This window comes from Eublepharis macularius, chromosome 16 (assembly GCF_028583425.1).
Source record: "Eublepharis macularius isolate TG4126 chromosome 16, MPM_Emac_v1.0, whole genome shotgun sequence".
Lineage (NCBI taxonomy): Eukaryota > Metazoa > Chordata > Lepidosauria > Squamata > Eublepharidae > Eublepharis > Eublepharis macularius.
The window spans coordinates 38,383,744-38,410,861 of record NC_072805.1 but is presented as its reverse complement, the minus strand read 5'-3'; the positions used below and the strand labels follow the sequence as shown (position 1 = coordinate 38,410,861).

General features: G+C 41.8%; 1 protein-coding gene across 3 annotated transcripts; it reads left to right on the top strand.

The window, feature by feature from the left end:
- Positions 1 to 1,104: 1,104 nt before the first annotated feature.
- Positions 1,105 to 19,040, top strand: LOC129344092 (nuclear receptor coactivator 5-like). Of its 3 annotated transcripts, none has more exons than XM_055000592.1 (11): positions 1,105 to 1,235; positions 4,295 to 4,361; positions 7,740 to 7,772; positions 9,897 to 9,977; positions 10,636 to 10,718; positions 11,335 to 11,461; positions 14,921 to 15,120; positions 15,726 to 16,001; positions 17,044 to 17,256; positions 17,477 to 17,602; positions 18,720 to 19,040. In XM_055000592.1, the coding sequence occupies exons 2-11, from the start codon at positions 4,303 to 4,305 to the stop codon at positions 18,773 to 18,775; spliced, it is 1,254 nt and encodes a 417-aa protein (XP_054856567.1). In that variant the 5' UTR covers positions 1,105 to 1,235; positions 4,295 to 4,302; the 3' UTR covers positions 18,776 to 19,040. The 3 variants fall into 3 exon arrangements, with proteins under 3 accessions (XP_054856567.1, XP_054856568.1, XP_054856566.1); XM_055000593.1 differs by having other exon boundaries at positions 17,032 to 17,220; XM_055000591.1 differs by having other exon boundaries at positions 17,032 to 17,256.
- Positions 19,041 to 27,118: the final 8,078 nt, after the last annotated feature.

The following is a 27,118-nucleotide window of genomic DNA, read 5'->3' as shown; positions in this document are numbered from 1 at the left end:
TTTGGGATATATCTGGCCGATAAGGGCTGATGTACCGTCATTCTTATTGGTATTTTACGGAATGAGCTTTGACTCATCCAAAGTGCCATGATAACCTTTGACCTTAGAAAATTTTGTTGCTGTCTAAGGTACTACTAGACTCATTTCCCCCCCCCCCAGTAAGAATAACAGGTTTTGCATAGGGTTGCACTGTGGTCTTGGGCCAGCCACTGTCTCTCAGATCTCTCCTTCCTCACTGGCTTGTAGTGAGGGTAAAATCAGAGGATAAGACAGAGGGGATGAGAAAAGCATATTGCTCATTTGGAAGACATTGCACTTAAAACGCAAATAGTTACTTCGATATAGTCGTAGTTACTTCATTTCTACTCTGCCTTTAAATATGTAATGACTACTCAAATGCTTCAGAAAGATGCTTTAGTAAAGAGATAGGGACTATAGACTATACTTCTGTATATCATATATACTGCCTGTTGCTGTATGTATGATGCTTCTGTATAATTTATGCATTGTTTAACATGCCATTTCAATGCTTATGCTTTATTTCTGCTCTGTTTCAGATTTTGGCTTGATTTCTCGTTTCTGCGATTCAAATCTTACAGCATTGTTTATTGTATGTCCTTTCCTATGGACAGTATTGACTGACGCAGTCTAATCCACTTTGAGGCTCAATGAGAAAGGCGGAACATAAATAACAAAAATAAATAAAAATATATATTTTTAATTTATTTATTTAAGTGGAGTCCTAAACAGAGTCAGAGCCTTCTCAGTCCATTGGATCCACAGTCCTTAGAGAGAAAAGCAGGCTATAAAACGATGATCCATTGTAAAACGTTAATTCTCTTTAGGCCTAGATTGTGGGCACAAACAGCAGCCCGACTTCTAGTCAAGATCTGAGGCGCTGTCAAATGGCCTTGGCGTCGCCACGGCAACCAGGTAGGCCGCGCTCGGCGTTGCCACAGCAACCAGGTAGGCCCGGCTAGGCCGCGCTTCTCCTGGGCCCTCCCGGGGGGCGCTGTCCGAGGAGGCCTCGGCTCGCTTCGTCGCCTACAGGCGGGAGCAGGATGATTCCCTCCCAGCCGCCCGCGGAAGAGGAGGAGCCGGGGAGGGGCGGCCGTGTTTGCCTTCCTTTCATGAAGCCAGAGCTTCCTTCCCTTGCGGGCTGTGGTGGACGTTTGGGCAGAGCGGAGAAGACCGAAGCCGCTAGTCGCGAGGGAGCTCCGTGGAGCCGCGGGCGAGTAAGTGGCGGGGGTCCTGGGGGGAGGACGGTAAACTGGGTAGGGGGTTGCGAGGGTATCCCCGAGGTGACATGTATGCTGGGGGGGGGGGGAGTAGTGTTATTTTTAGTAGGGCCTTCTTTTTTTAACCCCCCCCATCCCACACAGTCTTCCACGTTTATTTGACTGAAGTAGCTCTAGTTGTTATGAAGATATGGGGGGGGGGGGGGGAGGCAGTCTCTGTCCTCCTCCTCCTCTCCTTGTTTTTGCCTTATTTATTGTGAAGGATTCCCTCCCCCCCTCCCCCGAGTGCATAACTGGATGATCCAAAGTACCACGACAATCTCTTTTTCATGCATTCTCCCCTCAGCTTTTTAACATGGTCACCAAAAAAGCCCCAACCTCAGCCATCTTTTTTCCCTTCTAAATTCACTCCCACCCGCCCACACACACTTTACCACTTTTATTTTACCATTTTTATTTTTTCTCCCAAGTGCATAATAACTGCATGATCCAAAGAACCACGGCAGCCTTTTTTTAATGCATCCCCCCCCCCAGCTTTTTAACATGCATTGTGTATGTGCAGAAATTGGGTAGGTGATGATTTTCAAGGCAGGGAGGTAAAAAACCTCACTGATAAATAACATGCTGTTAAGGGGTGAGACATTATATTTCTTCTAGTTTGTGGCAACCCCTACATTTTGCTTTGCAAAATTTTAATGTTTATTCACAAAATTGTCCAGGCACAAAATTAGTGGGGGAAACAATAAAAAAGTCCAAACTTCAACTCCCCCCCTTAAATTCACCGCCCCCCCCATGCTTTGCCATTTTTATTCTTGTGTGTCCTAGCCAAATAAATATTTCTGGAGGAGTAGCCATTTTAAAATTCAGCAGGAGTCTAGCAGCACCTTGAAGACTGCCCAGAGTTATTCTAACATAAACTTTGACGGATTAGAGCATAGGGTGCATGAATTGTATAACTGTGGAGCAGATATATTTATGCTAAAACCTACAAAGAACAGTAAAGCAGAAGGGACTGTTGCGTGGTTTTTAGTATAAATCCACAGGGAGCAGTTCTTGTAGTGTACGTTAGAGGTACAGGATACTCTCGCTCTGCCTCTGCCTCTGCTTTTCCGGTATATTTATAAAATAAGCGAATTACCACCCAAACAGTTTCCTGTGCATTCTTCAAAGAGAACCAACCCAGGTAAATTGTTACCCTCAGAACTTCTCACTGTTTGGAGAAGCAGGGCAAAAATCTCCTCAAACCCCTTTGTTCTCTGCTTCACATGTGCAGGAGGATGAAGTGGTCAAACGGACTGCACTGCTTCGTAGTGCACAGGCTTTCCAGTGTTTCTTGATGTAAAAATAATTGCATGCAATTAGAAAGCTAGCACATGGGGAAGACAGGTTCGTTCCCTTCTCTTAGCTTGCTGTCCTGTCTTTCCCTCTTGCCATCTTTGGGTCTTATTTGTCACTCTCCAGTCTGTGTGAGCATGAGCCCTTGTTGAAATGTCTTGTTTTTTGTTCCATGTTGTGTGTCATTGTATTGAAAACCAGTAGCTTGTAATTACATGTTGCGCTTTCTGGGCTAAAGTTCCCCCGAGAGGCTATGAGTTTTCTGCCCTGGAAACCACAAGCTGTCAGTCCCTGTTGGATGTATGTTGCGTCTTGGTTTTTAACTGTTGCTTCTTGGTTTTTAAAACAGTTAAAAACTGTTTTTAAGTCCTAAATTAGGTGGAAAGGTGACTTTTACAATATTTTAATAAATTATGGTGGGCCACGAGCAGAGAGGAAAATAGCTGGTTCTAGATAAATTAAGCAAGCTGCAAACTTCAGTGGAATGTAAATATTAGCAGACATTCTGATCTAAAGGAAGATTCCCTCCTAATACTGAACATGTTCAGTAAGTTTATAGTAAAAATCAAGACCGTCTGAAGAGTGTCTCAAGAAAATGCTTAAGCTAATTTCTCCCATATCTTGGCTCTGTTTTTGGAGTGTGCAATAGGCATTGCAGGTGCGGGGAGGCAGGGGAAGAAGAGATTAGTGAGTGAGGGGGTTCCCTAGCTAATGACACAGTGAATGTTAGTGAAGTTAAATTATATTGTTATGGGGTGGTTGAACTAAATCCCCTTCATTTTATTTCAGAAGTATGGTATTGGCAAAACAATAATTTAATCATGACAGATACAGAATTGACCTAGATAGTCAGGTCCCAAGTCATTAGACCTCAGAGGAGTATGCCTTTCCAGCCGTGGTCTGCCATCTCCCAACAAAAATCAGGAACTTTTCTCCACTGTCACCATGGGAGATTTATTGAGATAGGCCAGCTATGTCCCTCTGGAAATTTAAACCATTTCTCTTCATCTTTTTAAAGACTCTTCTGCGAATCAACAGTTCCAGGTGTTTCTTGGCCACTTTCTTTGCACGCTGGTACACATGGGACCAACTTAGGATTTTTGCAGAATGACCACAATGATGTCAACTTTATAGCAAGAAAAATTAATTGAAAGTCACTGGTTACAAAAAAGGGGAAAGTATTTGAGCAAGTAGATCCCCAGTAACTGCAGAGCAGTGGAAAAAATAAATGAGAGATAAATTCAGTTCCCTTCCTAGTTGTAAAAGTTAGCCCTCTGTGATAGTGAATAAAGAAGAAACATAATGTATTAATAATAGGATGTTTTGGAGGCCATTAATTGAATCTCAGTGAGAAAAGCAAACTATAAATGACATCAATAAATAACAAATAATCGATAGAGTCACTGTAAGTCGGAAGTGACTTGACAGCACATAACACACAAGCATAATTTTAATTATCAGATTTCGGTGTCCATCGTTCTCTAGCGAGGCTGAAATGTGGCTTCTCGTCTCCTGCCACATCTTTGAAGACTGCTGTCCTGGAATTCCTAGTTTTTTCCCCCTTAAGTAGCATCAGAATTCCCATCCTAGCCAGCTGACAGATGGTTAACTTTGACTTAGCTATGCAGATAATCACGTGGAAGGGTCCATCAAACAACTAGTTCAGCAATACTTTCTCATTTTTATTTTGAAGGAAATAACAAGCTTTTTTTCCCTTGTAGACATTAAAATGGCTTCATGGGTCAAAGTAAACACAGATCAAGCACCACCCCCCATTGCAGAAAAGAGGTAAACACAACTGTATTATTCATGTTTGTTTTCCTCAGGTAATTTTTTGGTCTAGTTGTAGTTAGAATTTTCATAATCCCACTGCCAAGCTTCATTTTGATTTCCACAGACTTGCACTTTAAAGGGTTAGTAAAGTGCTTTTAATTCCCTATTCCCAATGTAATGGATTGCTTCATTTGAAATTGCTTCATTTGAATACATTGAAATTTGTATTTAACTATATGGGGCATAAGTAAATGGATGTCATAGAATCCGTGCATAAATGTCAGTGCGAGCACAAACCTTTTAACATATAAACCTTTTAAAAGTTGTGGGCTGTTTTTAATGTACATTGCATCCCACTCCCCCCGTTCCTGTCACTGTCATTAAGGCCTCATTTGTTTAAACAAAAAAGTTTTCATTACTGTAAAAGCTGGTTATATTTGAAATATTAGCAGCATAACAGATTACGTTTAAGTGTTCATAAAATGTAATGACCCCTGTAAGTACACATACTGATTATGGAGTGGTTTTTTTTTTCCATCTGTTCACCTGGCTCCAGGTTTCATAAACTTTCAACAGCAAGTGAACTCTTACTTATTTACCATGGCATTTTGTGAGGGCTATTTTTCCTCTTAATTTGGAAGGTTGCATTATTGGTTAGGTTTTTTAAAGTGGATATTTGTTTTGATTGTATTGGATACCTTGTGTTTTGTAAACCGCCTAGAGAGCCTGCATTTGCTGAGCAGTGTGGGATATAAATTACTAAAACTGATCGGGGAGCACATTTATGTTGAGAACAGAAACTGCCAATAACTTTTAGAACATAACTTTTTCTTGCTGGGCCAAATGACAGGTCTGTATAATCTCATGTTCTGTTTCCAGAACTGACCACCTAGGTGCTTATAACATACTTTGATTTTGATGATGAGGGAGCATAAAAAAAACCCTTTTCTTAACATGCAAATGTTTCTGGGCCACTACATGTTGCTTGATGCTTCAAAGGACTGGAATTCCTAAAACCTGTCAGTATTGAAAATGACTGAAAAGGCTATGTTTGTGTTAGTGCCCAAATGTCTTCCCTTGGATTTTCGGTCATTCCCAGCAATAACAAACAACTATTTTTCAGATGCCTCTTATTGAGATGGACTTCCAGTGTTTAGCAAAGTTTTGTAACCAGCAGCTGCACAGTACAGCATCGGTGTTTCCATGCAACGGCCTGGAAATGGGGCTGGCGGGGCGGGGAAAGAGCAGCAATATCAAGTTTTACTGCATGAGCAGTTGCTAAAGGTTACCAATTCCCCATGTAGATGTCACTTAAAGAGGTTTTAAACCACTATCATAAATTGCTTAGTCATCTGCGACAATACTCACAGTGTAATCCTACACAAAGTTATTCTTTTCTAATCCCATTCATTTCATTTGGCTTAGTGCAATGCTATGTGGAGACACTCCAGTCTTATCAGTCTTTTTGGATCAGAACATCTCTTGATACTGGATCAAGTGGGCTTGCAAAGGCCGCAAGGGAAGTCTTTTAAAAAAAACGACTTATCCTCTCCACTCCCACTGCCCCTTAGTGAGAAACATCCAAGGCAGATAGAAACAAGTTTTTGATAAGCAGGTAAAGGCCTTAAAGTATTAGATTCACTGAAGAAAATAAAGGGTCATGAATGATCTGTTTTTAGAAGCTAATAATAGCTTTCTCAGTTAGCTGCTAGCAACTGGTGTGTTGTCGCGGTACCCTGATAGACCGCAAAGATAGATCTTCCTAAGCAGAGGGCCCTTAAACAGATTCTCTATCAGGACGGCTGACTCCCTGCTGCTGCCTAGCACTGACATTTGGCAAATGGCTGTTGTCACTGTGGCATATTCCTTGGCAGCGTTGTTTGTTCTGAAGGATGGTTGCATCTTGTTTTCTGGTTGGCTTAGTTCTCCAGCTAGATTACAGCCCAACGGAGCACTTCGGTACCTACAAGAATGCCTTGAAGAGGCCTCTACTTAACACCAAGCAGTTGAAGATGATCACTCTGTTTAGTTTTCGGTTCTGTGCTGGACACCCCCCTGAACATGGACCTTTTTTGGTTCCTGGGCCCCAATGCCTGTTTGTGTATTAAGAGGAGTCTTCGTTTTGGGATTTCTTTGAGGTATTCGACATGCTGCTCCGTTGGTAGCCTCTTGATTAGCAGAACGGAATTAGTTCTCGTTTGTTCTTGAGGATAGTTCCACCAAATGAAGCAAGACCAAGCAGCTGGCATCCTTATGCTGCCTCCGGTGCTCGGCTGATCCTTTCCAGACTGCACATCTGTCAGCCTCTTTTGTGACGAGCTTCTCCACCCACCACCTGCACTTGCACGAAACCTGGCAGTTCAAGCAAAATATGTGGAGCGTAGCTGGAGTGCTTAGTAGTGAACTGGAAGAAAAAAGTTAATTAGGAAATGATCCCATTAATTCCTTTCTTACCCTTGACTTTTCTGCATCTAAAAAATAATTACATTGTACTTGATTTGAGTACATGATTTGGCATGACTTTAGCATCCTGCACCTTCCTTTATCATCTCTTCCACCCCTTTCACATACTCTTTATTTTCTTTACGTGGCATAACCTGTTGGTTTATGTTCCTCCAGTGAAATCCTAGTTACTCCAGCCTAAGTCCACTGAAATCAATGGGCTTTGACTGGAGTAACGCTGCTTAAGATTTCAGAGTTAAAAATCTAGTGTTTGGGGGTAGTTGAAACCATTCTGGTTTTTGTTTGAACTCATTAAGAACACGTGTGTCTCCTGGAAGAACAGGGCCCTTCAGCATTATCATTTCCATGCACTGTGTTGCAAGAAACATCTCTGAAGTTGCTTCAGTTTTCAGCAAGCTCTTGAAATTTTGTGTTTCTAAGGATTGAGCCTTTTCTCTTTAATAAATAGTCCCATCGTGAAGAAAGTTGCTCAGAGGATTTCTTTTGTAAAGTGATCAGCATTTAGCATGTCCTAGTCAGATTAATTTTAACGACTTTGGTAGTCCAGCTTTACTAGCGGTGCTTCTGTGGGAAAAATAATCTGATACAATTCAATATATCGATATGTTTAGAGATTCATAATACATGTGCTGAACCTCTGAGTAATATGCCGAAGCATGAACATTTACCACTAGATTAACAAATGAATTTGTACATACTTCTGAGTCTAATTAGTCTTTCAGACAATTGTTGTATTCTTGTCCAGTGACTTTTTTTTGTATGTACGGAGTCTCTTCCAGTTTTATCCTTTCAGTTTAACATTCCCTCTTAAAGCAGTACATAAATCTGTAAGAAGCAAATCTGCAACATTTTACATATTGATGTAACGACTGCTGCTTGCGGTGTATCTTCTATGACATTTAACTGTTACTCTTTTCATTTTGTGTCCAGGCAGAAACCCGGATGGATTCCTCGTCTTCTTGAGTAAGTTAATTCACAATGGATCTGTTTCAGTTGTTAAAGAGGCTTTTTAAAGAGACCTCTTCCAGTCTTGCATGTAATGGTGCCCTTGCACGTTCCTTTAACAAAACATAAACATTATTTTAACTCATTTTTTTTAAAAAAGTGTTGCCCGAAGTAATTTTGAAAGATAACCTACTATCTTTATTTTCAAAAGTAGCTCTCTTGGCCTTCTGTGCTGAGTTCCATATCGCTTAGCAATAGCATGAATGGGTTCTTGAGGAGTCCACCCATGTTAAGAGGTTACAATGGGCTATTGACAAATTGATATTTTTGTCCAAAATGAGTTTCGGAGAGAAAACTAAAAAAAAAAAAAAGAGTTTTCTGTTAATGTAAACCTTGCTCTACATCTGGTGGTGGGGCAATGGAGCAGGACATCTGCTTTGCAAGCACAACGTTGCAGGTTTAATGCTTCACTTATCTAGTGAGAAGGATCTGTTAGCGAGTGATGTGAAAAAGTTTACCCAAGATCTGGGAGTTCTGACCATGGTAGACCAGTAGTCCGGCTAAGTGCTGGTTTGAGGGAGATGGCCGATTTTCATAAATTTGTCTCCGTAAGACAAAGTCAAGTGCTCAGTTTAGTAATTCTCTTGAAATTCCTCTTTTTACAAAAGGAGCATCATGGTCCTTATTGGAAACATAACAACTTTGTTTTTATTTATGTCCAGGTTCAAAGTGTTAATAAGCAGTTCAGAAACGTCGTTTCTCTTTTTAGAGTATTTGCATTGTTCTTCTCCACTTTTGAAGGTCATAACAACTTTTAATATGACAGGACCCGGGTGTTCAGCCTTTTTTTAAAATTTGAAATTAAGGAACAAGAGAATACCTCTGTTAGAGTGTCTTGGAAGATGAACTCGCATCACTGAATATGACACTTCTGTAGTTTACAGAATAGTGAAAGACTTCATAGTTTAATATATTCATCATTGGATTAATTTAAATTTAGCAAAACCTTTATATGCTTCGTGTATATTGCTTAGTCGACATCTTAGGGTTTTTTGTTGAGGTGTTTATGAATAATAACAACAACAACAACATTCGATTTGTATACCACCCTTCAGGACAACTTAATGCCCACACAGAGTGGTTTACAAAGTATGGTACTATTATCCCCACAACAAAACACCCTGTGAGGTAGGTGGGGCTGAGAGAGCTCTGAGAGAGCTGTGACTGACCCAAGGTCACCCAGCTGGCTTCAAGCGGAGGATCAAACCTGGTTCTCCAGATTAGAGTCCTGCACTTAACCACTGCACCAAACTGGCTTTCCTTGCTTTTAAAATAGCACTAGATGGTGTATGTGAGCGCTTTGATGTGTTTCAGTGAAGATTTAGCTTGGGGAAAAGGTGTATTATTATTTATAAATTAGGTGCTCTGCCTGAAAGCAGTCAAGACTACATACAAAGGGTGAACAATCAAAGGGTGAAATCCAAGGTGCAGTGGAGTAGATACCAAATGCCTTCGGTATTTATTTTGTAGAGGGTCACATTATATAGCACATGCATGATTATTTGCTCTAGTGAGCTGCCCTTAGCTGCATCTGCAAAGGGTTGTTTTCTTCTTAGTCTGCTTTTTAAAGAAGACACAGAATAAATTGCCCTCTGCTCTGAGATTGGCATGGCAATATAGCTAATTATCCTGCCTTTTGGAGAAGGCAATCAATTTGGTAGGGAATTAAGAGGATGCTTTTCTCTGGTCCTCACCTTTTAAGGTAGGAAATTTTTTTTAAAAATGATACTGGTTGCACTGCGAGGCAGCATCTCAAAATAGCTCAGGCAGTAACCAGTCTGTGCCATCCTAACTTGCAAATAAGTGGGAACATATTTCCATGTGTGCCTATTTGTGGCTAGCAAGTAGAAGCAGAAACAACAGTTTCCTTATGACCGGCAAGTTTTGCGAATACTAAGTGGAGCTGAGAAGTCGGGTCCTGAAGTCCTCCATCGGTGCTTTGCCAGAGGACAGAGTTTCGAGCGCCGATCTGAACTACCTGGAACGTGGGCAGAATGTCTCCTTGTACCCTCAAACAAAGAGTTTTGCGATAGTTAAGCAAAAGTGTCTTCTGACACACCTCGTTTTTTCCCCTTCATTTAGCATCAACCCCTACAAAACCTTTCAGAAGAACACATACCCTCCTCCGGATGGGTATTCTAAGGACTATGAAGATACTAACAGGTTAGAAAGGTTTTTCGCTGTACTTATTTAAATTACAACGTGCCCCCCCGGGGCTCAGGGCAGGTATCAGTAGGTTAAATTGATCATGGTGTATTTGTTCTCTTGAACTTAACTGATAACGCCAGGCTTTCTTGGGACGTCCTCTGCTCCCCCTGGTTTTTGCCTCTCTAATTGTATAGATTCACCAATGAGTAGTTCTTCATTCTATCAGTGAATGCTGCTTCCAGCTTAACATGGGAAAACATTTAACCCCTGTCCTTTTCTTTTTGTCACCCATTTGTTAAGTTTACCACTTACATCAGCCTTAGACAAGCAGTAGTTTCCCTTCTTAAGAGAGCCAGTGTTACTGCAGTTAGCCTAGGTCCAAATGCCCTACTTGGCCCGTGAAGCTCACAGAGTGATATTTGGGCCAGTAAGTCTCCCTTAGTCTGATCAATCTCAGGATTGTTGTGGAAGGGGAAACCATTTATACTGCTCTGACCTCCTTGGGGGAGGCTGGGATAGAGATATGATGGGTAAATCAAGAATAATGACTATGCAGATGTTTGAGGTCCTCCCCCAGAGCACTCTGGTAAGAGAACATATGGTAGAGATTTTGTTTAAACTGCAGGAAACTGTATCTGAATTTGCCCGCTCTGCTTCTGTTGTATATGCTTAGCTTTGAAGAACTGTTTGGACCGCAATATCAGCCAGCTACAGGGAATGAAGATAAGTACGAGAGATATCAGTATTCCCAAAAAGGTAAAAGATTTTTTTCCCCCGGTGAAAGAGCAGCTATTCCTAACTCTTCTGTACCAAGGGGGCTGTGCCAAAACAGTGTTGACTTTTATGGGACCCAATTTCTCATTCTCAGCCCTTTGTCTTAGAAGTTGGTTTCCAAAGGCCAGTCTCTTAGAATGCACTGATAGGTCCCAGTCAAACATTTGGGAGTTATTGAAATATGTTATGTTGCTTGCATTAAGCATTCCACTTATATTCAAAGCGAGGAAGCTATAAGGCTTAACTAGAGTAGAATTTTGTTAGTCTTAAAGGTGTAGACTTCCACAGCCCCAGTTTCTGGCTCTTAAGGAAATGAGGAGCAAGTGATAAATGGCCTCCATATAATGATGCTCTAGGAGTTTCCCTTAGTGTTTGTGGTAAGGACGATGGAGACTAGATGAGGCAGTCTAGAGCATCCCCTGGAAGTGACATCACATCCTCCACAAATACCATCACCCGATTCTCTCAGCATTTGCCAAGGCAGTGTTGGTAACCCTACAAAGGTGCCACCAGCCTTCTGTTTATTTAAGCATGTTAAGTGTCATCTCTGCTTTGCTAGTAGCACGTACTACTTCAGTGTGTTTGGATGTCTTTCTAGATGATGACTTCGCTAAGGATATTCATCGGGAGAAGCTGTACATGCAGTTTTACCAACAGATAGAAAAAGAGTTCGATAAAGATAGACCTTCGGACTGTGTCATTGTTTCCATCAGCAAAGATCAAGCGTAGGTTTATTTTTAAAGATTCATTTTTAAAGATGATGCATACATTTTACCTTGAGCAAGCAAATGCCACAGGTGCGCATATACTTCTTGAATTTCCTTTTCTAAAATTGTACAAACCAGTGGCCCAAATTAGGAGTGACAGCAGCAGACCCATTGTCATGTGCAAAACAGGTGGTATGGGGAATAATTTCCAAGGGGCTAATTGAACCCTATGCTGCCTGCAGCCTTTTCTCCCCTTATCACGCATTTCCAGTCAAACTCACTTTTGATACCTGAGAAAATAACTGGAAGGATGGAGGGAGGGCAGGTAAGCGTGATGATAAAATTCAGGACCTGCTTTCATGTGAATGGGCCAGGTGCACACCTCAAGATTTAGGTTTCTTACTGTCCAATATAGAGCGGGCTTCAGTCCTACTGATCATGGTAGGTCTTAACTCGCACCCCTTGCAGTCCTTGATGTGATTTGTGATCCTCATGATCAGGTTTTTAATAGGAAGGTCATTTTAAAGGAGCACTATATAAAATCTAGTCACAATAACTTCAGGTGCTTTCTATATTAACTGTCTTACTAAATAGGAAGCTCTACATAAAAACCTCTGCCCCATGTACATGCTCCCTGTTTATTTACTTGAATCTGTGAAATGTATATTTATTAACTAAAGGCTCTCTCCTTGTTGCATATTAATTACCAATCTCTGCAGTAATAAATTGATGTCTAGTGTTGAAACTGAGAACATCTTTATAAGATGACTTTCCCTTGATTTCTCAAAGGATGTGCCTCAGACATATGCTTAATGCAGTGTTGCTAAGGAGACTTTTAAAAGTGTCTTTTAAAACATTTTAAGGTGCTGAAACAATGATCTATAGTTGAATGTTCCTAAATTGTGGTCTAGGTTGTTACAAGACCAGGAATATTGGTGAAGGCGACGTTCTGGGAGTTCACAATATTGTTTCCATCAACAAGGTCTTGCCATCGTTGACCAGCCAGTGGATTTGTATCCAGACTAAATTAGCAGTTTCTGCCAATCTTTTCTTCCAGCTGCAGATTCTGCTCATGACGTTCCTCAGGGTCTCCTATGCCCCAAATGCAGCATTTTGGGAACATGAGGGTGGGCGAGCGAGGAAGCTCCATCTTATCATTGGAAAAATGTAGTCTGGTTGTAACCCAGTGTTTAAATATTTCATATGCTAGAAATTTTAGTCCTAGCTACACTTTAAGCATTTAACACTCATTCTCCACCGTGCCTATTAAATAGTTTTTATTTCCTCACGGTCTTCCTAAAACAAAATGCATACTTGTAGTCTCTCCTACCCGAGGCTCCTTGTTAGTGTCTTCCAATTTTAACATTTTTTAAAAACATCGAGGAAACTTTGTTTTCCTTGAAGATCTCCTAGTACAATGATGCTTACCAGCTCCGGGCAGATTTAACGCTACTGCATTGCATAAATAGTGAAAGTTTTTGGAAGATCACTTAGGCCTGTCTCACTTTCTCATTTCCCTCTGACTCTTCAGTCTGTTGTGGTGTTGGCATTAACCACAGTTTCTTAATTTGCATCCTCAAGTTATTTTCTCCTGTGAAAGCTATTACTGATTCTCAGGTTCAGTACATGACGAAGCACACTTCCTGTTGCTAGCAGTCTCAACAAAAGTGCCATGATTTTTGCTGTAAGGTTTTGCCGAACAAGTCGGCAGCATAACCTGAATGAATTCACATGAAGATATACATGCTTCATGACATAAGCACAGTTTGTGTATTATTTTACTGACTATTCCTGAGATTGTACACCATTAAAATAATGCAGTTTTAGAACACTAACTGTTTTTAGTGAACAATTTCCATTAATAGTATCTTCCAACTTTCTGTCTAATAAGATGTGAAAGTAGTGACTACGTTCCTGCCTTTTTATCCATCTGCTCAACAACAGCATACCTTAATCTCGGGTGTACATTTAAAGCATCACTCATTTGGCCTGGTTCTTACAATCTTCTGAGATGTGGCCACCTTTTGCACATCTTTCTATCTGGTTGTGTGACCACCTATACTTTTTAATCTGGAACAGTCATTCCATCATAAATCCCATTAAACGCTTGTCCAAATGTAATAAAACGTGCTACAATCTCAGCTGTATCCTTTCAGAGCTCGGGGAGGTTTATGCATGTCTTAAACCCTTCTTGTAGTCTTAATACCAGTTTCAAAATGGCAAACGTGATTATAGCATCTTGAATGCCATGTAGGGGTCCTTTGTTAAACTGCATTAATACATTTTCTAAAAAAAATCATTGTGAGATAAATCATCGTTTATTTTAAACTGTTAGGTCAGGACAAGGAACTTGTGGAAAATGACATCCTCTTGGGTTAAATGGCTGCTTTTGTATGCCACCTGACCAAAGTAACTTGGGCATTTTTGTCCACACAACTGTACCTTCTGTCTTTAGAGGTTAAGAGGAAGCTTTTCAGATTGTGTCAATGTTCGTAGCTGATGGTGGAATGGCCAGAACTGGCCCAGAACTGGAGATTCTGTGTTACCAGTCCATAACATAAAAAGAAATTCATGTTTCGGTGGCAGTATAAGTTGAAGAAATTATGCAACGCTATGATCTAGTGATTATTTCCCTCACTTTTTTGAAATGTAGTTCTTGCTGCCCAAATCTCTTTGTTAGTGATTGTTTTGGAGGGAAGGTGGGGGGTCAGTTTAGAAATTTATGTTAAAATGCTAGAATAGAAAGCAAACTTCTAATTTGGTTACATGCTTCCATGTGCACCCCTTCTAAACACATTTTATTTTATGAGAATGCACACTTTAAAGTGTTTCCTATCTTCAGATGAACCTAATGTTCATAGTTGCTAAACTGTGGTTCAGCAGTAAATACATTAGGCTCAATCTGGTGGGAAGTTCTGTTGAAGTTGCCATTGAAATGAAAATAATGATTGGTCTGTACCAATTAACAATGACTGTTCAGAACTTCCTGGACAATAATACCCATCTAGCCCAATCCAGAATTCCATAAAATGTTGTTTCTAATGAGCACTGAAGCCAGCAAAGGCTTCACTTTATGTTTTGGTATTATGGACACTTTTGGGCTTCTACGCTTGGAAAAGGGATGGTGGTCTTTTTATTTAAAAAGCTTCTGGATAGCTTTCACACGTGCACTCCATTTGGGGAACTGTGGCTTGTGCTGAACCCGTTCACATTCTGCGAAACTCTTGTTCGAAAGCACAACTGCTGCTTAGAACTAGAGGCTGAGATTCTCAAAACCTGACCCCATCACTCCTGCCGTTTTGAAGTGATTGGCTTGAATTCCAGAGACGCCTCATTGTTAGAGCTATGCAACTTCATTTAACCCAACTAGCCTTGTACTCTGAATTCATGCAGAACGGCAGCCTCTAGAAGAGTTGCACATCTCTCTCTATACTCTTTAAATTGTAAAATAACCTGCTTCTTTTTTTTTCCTTCAAGGGAATATTCAACAGCCATAGGCCATCGGTTGCAGGATCATGGCCTTGTGGTGGAAATGATATACCTTACATCTGAATCAGGTCTCACACGTGCCCTCCAAGAAGTTAAAAATGATGGTTCTCCATTTTGCGTTCTTGTTGAACCATCCAATGTAGCACTTTGCTCTTGCACCGTAATCATGCTTCATCAGTCTATCAAAAGTAAGTTTAGCTTCCAGCCAATCCCCCCAATCCCTCCATTCATAAAATGCTATCTAGAACTTTTTTTAATCATCAACACAAATATTAAAACTTATCACAATCTGGGATAATATTTATGGACTGAAAATTAAAACTCCCTGAAAATACAGGGCTGCAGCTGCAGAACCAACAGATAAACACATGGTGTTTTATTAAAAGATTCACGCACTTGTATGTTTCTACACACAGAAAATTATTCTGTTCACTAAGAGTTTTTATTTTTTCCCAGGCCTAACTTCTACATTAACTTGTTAGTGCCATTCCTCTTCTCCTTGGGAACGATGTATAAAATTGTTCCGCGTATGAAATTAACATAAATGAATGAGCACACACAAGACCATAGTTTTTTTTCTTTAAAAGCACATATGATATTACACTTACAGTATTAAAATACATTGGTACTGAATCATGAACATATAACATCCGGCTATAAACTGAAGCACGTTAACATGAGAGTAGAAGTTTGATTTTTAACTCTACAGTTGAATGCTACAAAAACACAACTTTTTCCCACCCTTTGTCTTGATATAACGTTTTAAAAAGCAAAGTATCTCTCTTCTCTATAGTACACCGTAATATGCCCATGGAGGATGCATTGGCTCTGATAGCTAAAGAGTTTGAGAAAATTTTTGCGGAGCGCAAACAGCAAGAACGCGCAGAGATCTCACACAAAGCAGCTGATCTGGCGGATGACTACCTAGAACGGGAGCTCTCTGAGAGTTACCATGTGCCTCTAGGCATTAGACATCTCCTCTTTCTGTTAAGTGAGGGCAAACATTTATTTCTGGAAGAATTGAATTCAATAAGTGACTACCTGAAGACCAGGAGAAATAAGCTTGAAGGTATTCGTGATTTTTTCCCTCCACCTCTTTCCCCAGAAAATCCCTGTAAACCCCACTATATCAAAGCCAGCTTTGGGGCACGTAGTATATAAAAGTTGGACCATCTGTCACATGAAGGTAAAAGCCCTGCTATCCGTAAAATCTCAATAAATGTAAATTCTTCTTAAAATCAGCTTAACTCCTGCCTTTTGTAGACATAGGATGCTCACACACATGTTTCCATAGGTAATATTGCTCATATGTCTAACCTGACTGTGTGGTATTTCAAGTGGAACTACAGACCACACGTTTATATATACACGCTCTTTACTGCATACTGAACACCACGTGCATGCTAACTCCCCATCTTTACCTGGTAGTCCTTACTAGAGGCTGTCCCATGAAAGAAGGTAACTCGCTGATGTGTCGAATCTTTGACCCTGTTTGCACAGCAGTGTGGAAAGATAAAGCCTGTCCCTTTTTGTGTGATACATCTTACTCTTTCTTGTGAGAATGCCAACAGTGTCAGTCGCTGCAAAAAGAAGAAGCAAAACTTGCCTGCGCTATGGTGGCTCAGGGGAGCCACTACCGCAAAATGGGTTAGTGGGAAGCCATGATCCACACACAGATCAGTAGCTGAAAATCCTTGGTGCGTCCAAACGCCCTGAAAAGCAATTACGGCCCTGTTCCCTGCTTTCCCCCTGATAACAATCACTTGTCACGTATCAAAAGCCATTACGTATATATTTTTTAAAAGTTAGACAAAGTGAAATCTTGCATTCGGGAGAGCGATGACAGACATCACCTGCTTGATTGTCTTATTTTACAAACGGGGGGCGGGGGGGGGGAAGAAACCCTAAAACCCCTAAAATGTTAGAACTTCTTTCAATCTGACTGGAGTCCGCTTAATAAAATCTTATATATTGACCTGACCAGAGGAACCACGTGGCTTACTCCCATAATATGCCGCAAAGCTGCCAATCTTTGCCATTCGTGGGTTGCTCTCTACTGAATGTGTGCTGCTTGCTGACTCTTGGCTCTCCTAAACCAGGCTTTGTTGCAGAACCGGTTCCTTTAGCGGCTGCAGTTGAAGATGCCGTCTTCCCAGCAAATTCCAGGCCAAGCACGAGCGCTCTTCCGCAGACCCTGAGTAAACCTCCACCTCTCCTTCCAATGCCTGGCCGAAATTCGGGGTTGGGCCAGCCTGCGGTTGTACCTTCAGCAAACCCTGCTTTGTTGGGTGAGAGGCCATTGGGGGGTCTTCTTCCCACACCAGGTTGGTAAACCTGATTGCTTTTCAAGCATGGGTTTTAATCGGTTTGTGTGCATGTGAGCCGTGAAGCAATGTGAGAAGTTCATGTTGTTGGAATGAGCCGTTCTAGTATTCCGTCCTTTAGGGAAGGCTCAAACTGGAGGGCTCTTGCGGAATAACTCCCAAGCACTGAAGGCCTCGAATTCACACAAACTAATTTCCACTCTCATTTTTTCTGACCTAGGTCCCAAAGTTAAGCCGCCGCCTCTTCTCCCACAGTCTGCTAAGAGACCAATCATCATGGGTCCTTCGTCACACCTGCCAGCAAAGCGGTCACTGCTTGGAAGACCCGGCCTGCTGCCAACTCCAGGTGAGGGGTTAGATAATCTTCCTTGCACAGAAATGGATAACTAGGCCTGTCCAGGCATCATCTCCTAGATAAGGAAACTGACCGGGCCCATCTATTAAACTCTGCGGCATGTTTACTCCCATCTTTCTTCTGAATGTTCCATTGGGCTAACTCATACCAATAAGAGGCATCGTGGTGCAGCAGGTAGACTTGGGAGACGAGTTCAAGTCCTTACACCACTGTGAACTTGGTTCAGTGAACGACTCGTTCTATCTTTTGGCCTATCTTTTATTACAAAAGTGCGGTGATGACGATGGGCTTGGGAACGACCATATATCTGTCGCTGAACCCTTTGGCGGATCTCCCGCTCAACGTGATGTATTTACTGGGAGCTAGTGTTGAAATTATCTGGTGATGGAGTGCTGGAGCAACGCAAGTTCCTGCATGGACGTCGTAAGCAGGGTTGCCCGCTTCTAACTCCAGTGGACTAGAAGCATGGAACTCTGCTTAAGACATCACTGTAAAAGTATTTGGCGTCTCAGGAGCCAGTTGGTTTCCTTTTAAAACTTTTTTGAAACCTCTGCTGCTTTCAAATCAAAAATCTACTTCTGTGGCGGCCTCCCCCTGAGATGATCAGAGCTGTGGCACAGAGTGCCGTGATTCGCTAGGGAAATGCACCCATGGACTGAACCCTCTATCACTTGCCTTGTTTTAAGCATGGCCTCTGCATGTCTTGGGCCAGTCTTTCCTGTGTTAGGGTTTCTCAGACTTGGTCATCTCAGGTCTTTTGGATGTAGGCTACTAAGGTTTGAATAAGATTATAACCAAAGCAAACTCCCTACTCTCTCCTTTTTGGATGTAAGGTGGTCAAAACCGGAGTGTGTGAAAGGACACTGGGTTCCAAGCGTGCTTAATATCTCTGAAGTGGGTCAGACTGTAGGAAAAACAAGTGCATGGGTGAAGAAGGGCATTGTCGTGTTCTGCAGCGTTGATGTCGTTTGTTACGAGGTCATGTCTCAACTGCCCCAGTCACTGAAAGAATGCCCCTTCTCGCTCTCAGAACTTTTCGTTCTAAATGGGGAAGGTCAAGAGTTGTGGGCTCCCCCCCCCCATCACTTTACTCGTCTTTGTTCCACAGCTCAGGCAAGATCAGCACAGCACCATTGGGTACCTAAGCCAAAGTTCCTGGCTTGACTGGACTTCCAGATCAATAACTCAATAAACGGCAAACCCTGATGGAGACTACCCTCTTCCAAGACAGCAGAGCTCGACAGATGTGTGGTTATTAGTACACCGGGCAAGTTCAAACACATATAATTTTCTGTTGTACACATTCCTAATAACTTTTTTTTTTAAAGTGGAAGAGTGAAAATAGATGTTTGTGGTAAGCTCAGTATTGTAGATTCCCAATACTAATGTTTTAAATCGGTGTCATCCCAAAATAAATGACCTGTTTACACATCGTGTCAGTGGTTTCTTTGTTACTTGAGCTTGACTTCTATATTTAACCTGGTGAGAGGTCTCTTCCTCTATATAGGCAGGAATACCGTGATAGCCTCGGGGGTCATAGTTTTCAGGTGCTCACCAGGTTCTCTTGACCTTGGTTCCGGATTTCCCGGGGAACGAGAAATGCAGGAGCTGATTGTCAGGAAGTGCAGAAAGGGAACGGGACACTTGCTCTGCCAATCAGCATCACAGAAACGTATTGAATGCTGTTTCCGCTTCCTCGTGGGGAAGGGGGGGGCACATTCAGGAGACAACTTTCCAGTTCTTGAGACCCCGTTATCTCATCATTTGTTTCTGGCCTTTCTGCTTGTATATCTGGCCACTGACCTATTTTAACATGATTTTGTCATCTTAAATTTCAGAAAACCTTTGTGAAATAAAACTTTTTGCTTATGATTTGACTCCCCCATTTTGGCTCCTCATTTTTCATAGTCTTTCATGCACCCTAGTTATTTAATGTATTACAACATTACAAAAGATGGTCATGAAATTAACAGAGGTTGGCTTGAGAATATTAATGTGCTAATAATCTATATGCCTCTTTCCCAGCTTCTTTGTCACTGCCTCCACGGGCTGCCAACCTCCAGGTGGGGCCTGGAGTTCTCCTGGAATTACAGCTGATCCCTAAACCACAGAGATCAGCTGCCCAGGGGCAAATGGCGGCTTCGGGAGGCAGGCTCGGTGGAATGCCATAGGTTCTAGGTGAAATCCCCTCCTGATTTCTCTCCTCCACAGGCACCACCCCCAAATCTCCAGGCATTTCCCTGGCCCGAGTTGGCAACCCTACTCCGGAACTATATACTCAGCATACAGATACTAGGTAGAGGAAGGGGAGGGGGAAAGGAGGGGAGGAAAATAGAAAGGGCCTTTTCTACCCAGTATGTGGGACCTCCATGTCCACTTCTCCCCTTCCCTGCTTCCCATCCCATATTTGTTAGACAATGTCTACCCGATCAGACTCCTGCAGTGTGCATAAGCAGCCTGACTGTGCGTCTGTATGATGCCTTAACCACGGACATCCTTATGTGTAAAGGTGATTTGCCAGGCAGTCCTAAGCCAGAGTTACTCTATTGTTACAGCCCTTGATTCCTTGAACATAGAAGGGTTGTAACTGCACTGATAGAAATGTCTAAAATAAAACGCTGCCAATGTCCCTACGAAAGAAAGCAATCTATGTAGGGTACCCTCTTCCCAATTGCAAGGTGTGTTAACTGCCGGCTGAGGTTACATTGTATATTGTGCAAAGGGGCCTTTTTTGTTCCTTTTCCAAGACCAGCAGCTAAGATGATGGTTGATTTTGAGCAGCCTGCACATTTATCCAACTGTCCAGATTGTGAGTCAGAGTGTCACTTGACTGCTTTTGTGAAACCACTTGTTAGATCATCTGGGATGCTGGTGAATTTAAGACACTTCAGGTATCTTGCAGCCATGATAGTTGCAAACTGGAAAATGAAGTGGGAAGTACCTGCTGGAAAAGGTGCTCTTGATAGAGGGGATTTGGATCAACCACTGATGCTGTGCATAGCTGTGGCTGTTTCCCTTCTCGCATGCATGTGGGATAGCAGCTATTGGCACAGTTAACATCTGACTGCTGTGTGTCTGATGCCCCTTTGAGGACAACTGGCACAATCATTAAAACTGTCAGAAGAAACCAAAGTTTGGAAGCAGGATTTTTAAAGAGTCAAGACCATTTCTTTCCTATTTAAATTAATGACAAATCTCAAAGAGTATTTTAATGCATTTCACCTTAACAGTTCCAACAATATAGTCTAAATTCTCTCTTGTAGTACTTGGCAAATCTCAATTAAAAGAAATGCTGCAATTTGTGTTGTTATAACTCTGTATTTAGCAAAGCTTTCTATAAACATTAGTTAGCTTCCTTAAAAAAAGAAACCTTAAAAGCTTAATACCTGATTCACAAATGCTCACCTGTAATATTAGCATAAATGGAAGGTGTTTTTTCCATATTCTTATGGGAAGTTTTCCATTCACCAGAAGGGGGCAGCATTTGACTGAAAAAAGATGCGTTAATTTTTTTTATTGCATGTGACAAAGCAACAATGAGAGGAAAAGGTAAGGCTTCTCTGACTCCAGCCACATTATGAACAGTATGTGATCTTGCACTTAAAGTAGCGGAAAAGAGGCAAAACTTATTTACAAGGTTAGTTGTGAGATGACAAATTATGCTGTTCTCCTGCTACAGAGTTTTTTTTAAAAAAAAACAGGAAGCTATAAATTATGGCTAGATCAAACTTTATCTTAAAATCAGATTCATCTCTTTATTATGTCATCGTTTCACGTGGTGGTTTATTTCCGAGGCTGCCTGCTTTTCCAGGCTTGTGTGTTGCAGGAAATGACATGTTGGGAAGAGGGAGGGGACAGAGTTATGACCTCACCACTCTCAAGGCCCCGACTGTGGGCAGCAAAAGAACAGCCAGGAACCCGAAATACTAGCTGAATACCAAGAGGAACAAGCCACGGGTTGTGGCCTCTTCGCTGCTGAGTTGCTCAGACTTCCTATCCTCCTACTCAACATGCATGGTGTGGAGACTTTGTTCCCTACATGTGCACCAGTAGCGGATCCTTTCCCCCAAATTTTTTAGCTCTTTTAGGGTTCTGCGAGGGACCAAGAGAGTATCTGCAGTCTACTTGAGGATTGCCATCCCACTTAAATAAAGAACCCATTTCCTGAATAGTGATGGCAGTGATCTAAAGGGATAAAGTAGTTTTATTGTTACTGAACGGTCGTTTTCAGGAAAGCGATGAAATGGGCTTTATTGGTAAAACAAACTATTGTTATAACTGTGTTTGTATGAATCATGTAAATATCAACAGACCTCCCATTAAAATAATTAAAACTGAACACATTATACAAGCCATCCTATAAAAACTTGCTGATTGACAGCAGTTCTATAGAAGTACAAAAAACACATCATTTTTAAACTTCAGAATGTGTTTAAATATGTATTTGTTTACTTCCTTTTACAGCCGCCTTTCTTGCTGACACAAGGCAGATTAACAATCAAATTCACCTTGAGCATCAAGGCCTTCTTGGTGGTGGCGCCATAATTATGGAATAACTGCAGGCAAATTTGTGATGCCCTGATGTTGATATTCCACTGTAAAACAGGCTGAAGTCCTATGTACAGTTACTTGGAAATAAGGTTAATTGAACTTGGTGGGACTTCTTTTTGAGTAAAGCTGCTGCATAGGATTATGTTTTAAGACTTTTTTCATTCTCTACTGCCAATAATTAAGTTGTTCCTGCTGATTGGCATTTTTCTGTTTCAACTGGCTTTCTGTATGAGCCATCTTATTACTTTGGGGGCTGTGATTCATTTACTGTTTTAGGTTTCTTCTGCTTTAGACATATATGCTTAAATTGTGAAACTCCCTTGAGATGTGGAGACGGCAGCTGGATTCATGGATTTAAAGGGGAGGTGAACAGTTTCAACCTGTAAGTGGGGGTGAGAATGTCCATATGCGCAGTTTGTGTTTGTGTGTGTGCATGTGTGTTTCATTGTAGTCCAGAAACAAATTCGCAATACAGAGGGACTCCCATGCTTTTGTGATGCTTGGCCCATACCAAGTCGCACAGCAAATTTGCAGAGAATCAGATAACTCCCAACAAAGATGTCGTTTAATTATTAGCTATTTATTCTCATCCTGGTAATTTAATACCACCCACAGAGATAATATATTTGCTTTTCTGAGCGTCAGCTTTTAAAGGCTATTTTTTTTCTTTTAATGTAAAAAGTCATGGGAAGGTTCAGTCAACTATTTTAAAAATCTATGTTGGAAAAAAAGCTGGTGGAACAGAGGGAATGTTGTAGTTTCAAGAGGGTGATTGGAATTCTGCTTTTATCTTTCCTACTTCCTTACAAAGCTACAGTACCCAAAAACCTTGCTCAGGAATTTATTGGATTAATTTCTGAGGGCCAAACAAGATACAATATGGAAAGAGCTGTGACTGGATCTTATCAGTAGTTTAAAAAAGAAATATCCATTTGAGGTTGTGCTTTGGAGGAAAGGAGGTTTGCTAGTCCTTGTTTCCATTCTATGGTTAATAAGTGCAAGGTGGGTTCATTTTTGCCCAGAAAACTATGGAAGTGAAGGGTTAAACTCCACCTCTGCTTCCACCCCATCTACTGTTACTTGTTTTTTTTTTTTAAGTTGGGAAGAACTGTTCATGAATTTCTATTTTATCTTGTTTGGCCCTTAATGATAAAAGTCCTGTTCTGCCTAAGGTTCAGAGTAAAATCCACATGTATATTCTGGAATGAATGCAACTGGTAGAAGCCACTGCAGGAGCTTCTCTTCAAATTGAATAGTAGAGGGCAGGGCTTTTTTTCTGGGAAAAGTTGTGGTGGAACTCAGTGGGTTGTCCTAGGAGAAAATGGTCACGTGGCCGGTGGCCCCGCCCCCTGATCTCCAGACAGAGGGGAGTTAAGATTGCCCTCCACGCTGCTACATGGAGGGCAATCTAAACTCCCCTCTGTCTGGAGATCAGGGGGCGGGGCCACCGGCCACGTGACCATTTTCAAGAGATTCCGGAACTCCATTCCACTGCGTTCCTGCTGGGAAAAAAGCCCTGGTAGAGGGGATTCTTTGCAACCCCCTTTCCCAATGCCCACAAGTGTTCGGAAGATGACAGTGTCTAAAGAACAGCGTTGTTAGTCTTGTTAACTGTGGAACGAATATTGCTAGCCAAACATAATCAGAAGTCCGCAGTAAGAACTTCTCTCTCGAACGTTAATACAGCCAGAGTCTCCATTGCTTACTGGGGAGGCTGGTGGCTGAGCAAGGCTTTATTCTTTGAGGAAATCTCTACAAAGGGAGAATTGAATCCTCTCTAAAAACAGAGAATTGTCTGTCCTTCTCCATTCTTGATGAAGCAAGTAGATAGGGTGGGTGACAGGAGGCGAATCGAATATATCACTTTTTGAGTTTTGAAAAGTGTAACCTTTCCTGAAGGGCATCTTGCAGCTGGCGTAGCGTGAGTCTTGCTCTGAGAAGGGTAGGCCATGGGCGACTTCTTCCTTCAAGGTGGCACTCTGGTCATGGAAGAGGCTGCCATTCGTCCTCTTCTTCGGTACTCTCAGCTGTCTGAAACTTCTTCAGTAGTCAGTGGGGACTGCTTCTCCCAGAACACTTCTTCCCTCAAGAGCAGTAGCTCCTTCATTAAAGCATATTCTCTCCTCTCTTTAGCTGGCCTTAGAAACCTCTCTCTCCTAGACCAAAGCCAGCTAAGATCTTACTGGAATCACCTTCTGTTATGCTTCAAAGCATCTGCCTGGCAGAGACAGCATCACTTAGACAATCTGAGGCATTGCTGAGAAGCAGGCGATTAGGGTGTCTCGGCACAAGAAATGCTCGTCCCTGTCCCAGGCGTAACTTCCTTGCCCATTTGTCGTTGCAAATTGAGCAAAATGAAAATGTTAGCGAACTTGGAAGACGAGCAGTAGGTTGTGGTTCCTGGCATGCATAAAACATGACGAGAAGAGGTTACTTTGAAGCAATGGTTTGTGGGAGTGAATTGCTTGGGATCGGTTTAATTTGACAGCTGATAACACAAATACTGTCGCTAAATGCCAGCAGTGTTTCAGAAGCACGGGGTGGTGAGGACTCTGCTCTCTAAATGCTGCAAACCAGAGCATTAATTTGTTTGGAAGATGTTCGACAGAATGCTTAAATTGAAAAGAATGTTCAAGGCCAGCGCCAGATATGGGGGACTATGGACAAGGTCTTTTTCAGTGTGCCCCTACTTGGAATGCTGTCATCTCCTCCTCATCTTCCACTCCAAGTTGCTTTTCTGCATATGCACAAATACACCACTTACCTATTCACATTTGTGTGGTTGATGTTGGCAGAGCTAAAGGGAGCTAGAGAAAGACTTTCTGCTCCATCCTACCAGCAAATGGGAGATTTTCCCAGAGTGCGGTCTCCTGGAGGCAGTTACTTCTGGTAATGAGATAATGATGGAATGTTCTGGTAGATCGAAGTTCCATCAAGGACTTAAAGGTCACCATAGTTCAACAGAAACGTTTAGACATATGAATTAGAATTCATATGTAAATTTGACTCAGTCAGACTTGGATTGAATAGAGATGTTGGATGGTTATTTCGTTACCAGAAGTAACTGCCTTCAAGCATTCCGTTCAGATTCAGCAATGGAGGGAAGGGGCCATACCCAGCCTGGACTGAGAGCACTCCACCTCTTTCGTGAATTTTGCAACTGATTTGCATTTACACGGCCCTCACTCCCTTCACCCTCTCCCTCCTTCCTTCACCACCCATTTATCTCGTGTCAGTTTCTTCATTACCCTCCACGCATCTGACAAAGAGAGCTGTGGTTCTCAAAAGCTTATGCTTCGATAAAGTTGGTTAGTCTTAAAGGTGCTACTGGACTCTTTACTATTTTGCCTAATTTTAGGTAAGCTATCTCAGCCATTTCACAGATTGCAAGGGGGCGTGTGAAGGGGTTTGCTCTCCAGTGTACGTTCATCCCGGGAGCAACAGTCCACGGCCTTGGCATGCCAGGGAGAGCTTTGCTTGCTTACTTTCTAAAAAACACAACACACCCTCATTGCAGAATCCTTTGCAGCTCTATTCTAGAGTGACCTGGATTTCTGTAAATGGAGTTGTGGCCTCTTTAAGAGCTGCATTTATGCAGTACTATTCTACGCTCCTAGGAAATGATCTGAAAATACTTCTATGTTTTAATCCTCCTGGAAATCAAACACATTAAACTCCAAAATTATCCTGCTTTCCACTAGCCAACAGACTGGGAATTTTAAGGTCATCCCCTGAACCCAGGTCTCTGAGCATAGCTGTTCAATAAACTGTTATGGCTTAGCCGTGCAAGCTAATTTTGCCTAATTGATTTTCTTTTTCCACTGAGTTTTTGTGTAAAAAGTTTTTTTTTAAAAAAAGAAAGAAATGTTAGGTTTATTAAAGGCATTTTTTTTTACTTCTAAAAGTCTTTTCCTAAAATGCCCCAAATAGCCACAACAAAAACAAGAAACTGTGTGTGAATAAAGGGGATGGGAAAGAGTAATTCTCTCGCATGTATGAAATCTAATTTTGTTTGCTTTTTTTAAAGGCTGGCCCAGAAATTTCACTGGGCTCAGAAGACCTGTTGTGGGTCTCTCCGAGGCGGTAGGAGGAGGAGGTTTTTTAAATCCTTGATCAGAAAGAAAGCTTTGCAGTCCTGTTAAAAAGGTTACTGCAACTCTTTTCTTCAGAAACACCTTATCAGTCTGGTTTCCTAACTCCAGAGTGGTAATCCCTAAACTTTTTTGTTGTAAGAAACAATAACTAGACCTCAACAGTGGAAGAAAAACCTCAAGTTGTGTGCTGAGGCTATACGTGTCCTATTTCCTTAAAAAAACTCCAACAACCTGGCTTCACACTCATTTCAGTGGCATGGCTTTTTCCAAAGAAGCTTTGGGGTTATGTATGCACAGACATCTTCTTCAGCAGGAGCTTTGCATTGAGGAGATCCCAGCTCCAGTCTCTGGCACTGTTGGGGAAAGAGATCATTTCTGTGGGAAAGAGGTTGGCTGCTAGTTAAGATTGACCATACTGGTAGATGGACCAGTTGTCTGACTCAGTACAAGGCAGCTTTGTATGTCCGTGTGTGTAGTGTGGATGTGCCGCAGTGGAGGGCATGTGGCGTACATGTTCTCAGAATATGTGTTCTCCAGCTGGAACATGCAGCAAATTAAATATGCTTAGATACTATGCAATAGTCCAACCTTTCCAATAGTAATTGCTGCTGTCAGTTGTGTCTCCATTTCCGTCACTGCACCTCCATTTAGAAGGAAAGGCATTTCAAGAGGGAAAAATGAAATGTGGTACACTGGGGAGGAAGCCAGTTTGCAATCTTCTCTGCGGTTTCTCGTCTTGACTTCACAGCTGAAAATTCAAAGTTTGGAGAAAAAGCAAGTCTGGGCATTGCTTTGTGCCTGTTCCACGCCTGTTTCTTATCTTCTGTTTCTTTAACACGCTGTAAAACATGACAGATCAAAT

Excerpts from the sequence above, each read along its gene's own strand:
- LOC129344092 (XM_055000591.1), top strand. The coding sequence starts at position 4,303 with ATGGCTTCATGGGTCAAAGTAAACACAGATCAAGCACCACCCCCCATT. Across the intron at positions 11,462-14,920 it reads TCCATCAGCAAAGATCAAGC|GGAATATTCAACAGCCATAG; the intron begins GTAGGTTTATTT and ends TTTTCCTTCAAG. Across the intron at positions 16,002-17,031 it reads CAGGAGAAATAAGCTTGAAG|GCTTTGTTGCAGAACCGGTT; the intron begins GTATTCGTGATT and ends CTCCTAAACCAG.